We start from the raw sequence: 1,234 nt of genomic DNA on the forward strand, positions 1-1,234 counted from the left end.
CCTCGCAGAAGGACTTGGCGTTCTGGAAGATCTGCATCCACGGGCTCACAGGGTGCGCCTCGAACTCAGCCGGCATGTACGGCCACTGGTACTTGAGGAAGCAACGCTCCGGGTGCGGCATGAGGCACATGTGACGGCCATCGCTCGACACGAGACCGGCAATACCCTGCGGCGAGCCGTTCGGGTTGAACGGGTACTCCTCCGTCGGCACGTTGGAGTCGTCCACGTAGCGGATCGCGGCGGCGCCGCTGGCCACGTACTTCTCCTGGATCTTCGGGTGCGTGAAGTGCGCGCGGCCCTCGCCGTGCGAAACCCAGACACCCAGGGACGAGCCGGCCATGCCGCGCAGCATCACCGCGTTCGACTCCTGGATCTGCACCGACACGAAGCGAGACTCGTGGCGACCCGACTCGTTGTGTACGAAACGCGGCTGGGCCGACGTCTTAGTCTCCTCCTCCAGAGCCTTGGCCTCGGGGCGGTCGAGCCAGCCAAGCAGCGTCATGAACTGGCAGCCGTTGCAGGCACCGAAACTGAATGTGTCGTCGCGGGCCTTGAACGCTGCGAACTGCTTGAGCACGTCACCGTGGAACTTGACGACACCCGACCAGCCCTTGGCCGAGCCCAGCACGTCAGCGAACGTGAATCCACCGACGAACGCCACACCACGGAAGCGTTCGTCCAGCACGATGCGCTTGTTCACCAGGTCCGACATGGTGACATCCCACACCTCGAAGCCGGCGTGGTGGAACGCAGCCAGCATCTCGCGCTCGCCGTTGCTACCTTCTTCACGAAGAACGGCCACGCGGTGCTGGGCACGGGTGCTTAGCTGGCGCTCGGGCGTCGGCTTGGGCTCGTACGACAGCTTCCACGACGGAGCCGTACGCGTGCGCAGCGAACGCTGTTCCTGGGCCACGCACTCGGGGTTGCACTGACGCTTCTCTAGCTCGAAGCTGGTCGCCTCCCACACGTCACGAAGGTCCGCCATCTGGTCCTCCAACACGCTCTCGCCGTTCACGCTCACCTTAATGGCGCCGTCCGTCGTCACCTTACCCAGCTTGACGAGCGGCACGTTCAGCTTGCTGAAGATAGCCTCCACCTCGGTGGCGTGCTGACCAGCAGCTGCCTGGAAGACAAAGCCAAGCTCCTCGGCGAATAGCACCTGGATAACGTCCTTGGTCGTGGCCTTGCCGCCGGCGAACGGAATGTCCACGTCGAGGCCGCAGTTGCCAGCGAA

The 1,234-nt window shown here is 64.2% G+C and overlaps 1 protein-coding gene across 1 annotated transcript in view; it reads right to left on the reverse strand.

Moving 5' to 3' along the window:
* PPTG_22971 (hypothetical protein) overlaps positions 1-1,234 on the reverse strand; it is a gene marked incomplete at its 3' end in the record, with an annotated part of 7,257 nt that overhangs the window by 3,246 nt on the left and 2,777 nt on the right. The window contains exon 3 of the mRNA XM_008907706.1: positions 50-1,123. Coding sequence (XP_008905954.1) covers positions 50-1,123 — 1,074 coding nt within the window. The remainder of the gene's footprint in view (positions 1-49; positions 1,124-1,234) is intronic.

Source organism: Phytophthora parasitica, assembly GCF_000247585.1.
Source record: "Phytophthora parasitica INRA-310 unplaced genomic scaffold supercont2.27, whole genome shotgun sequence".
Taxonomy (NCBI): domain Eukaryota; phylum Oomycota; class Peronosporomycetes; order Peronosporales; family Peronosporaceae; genus Phytophthora; species Phytophthora nicotianae.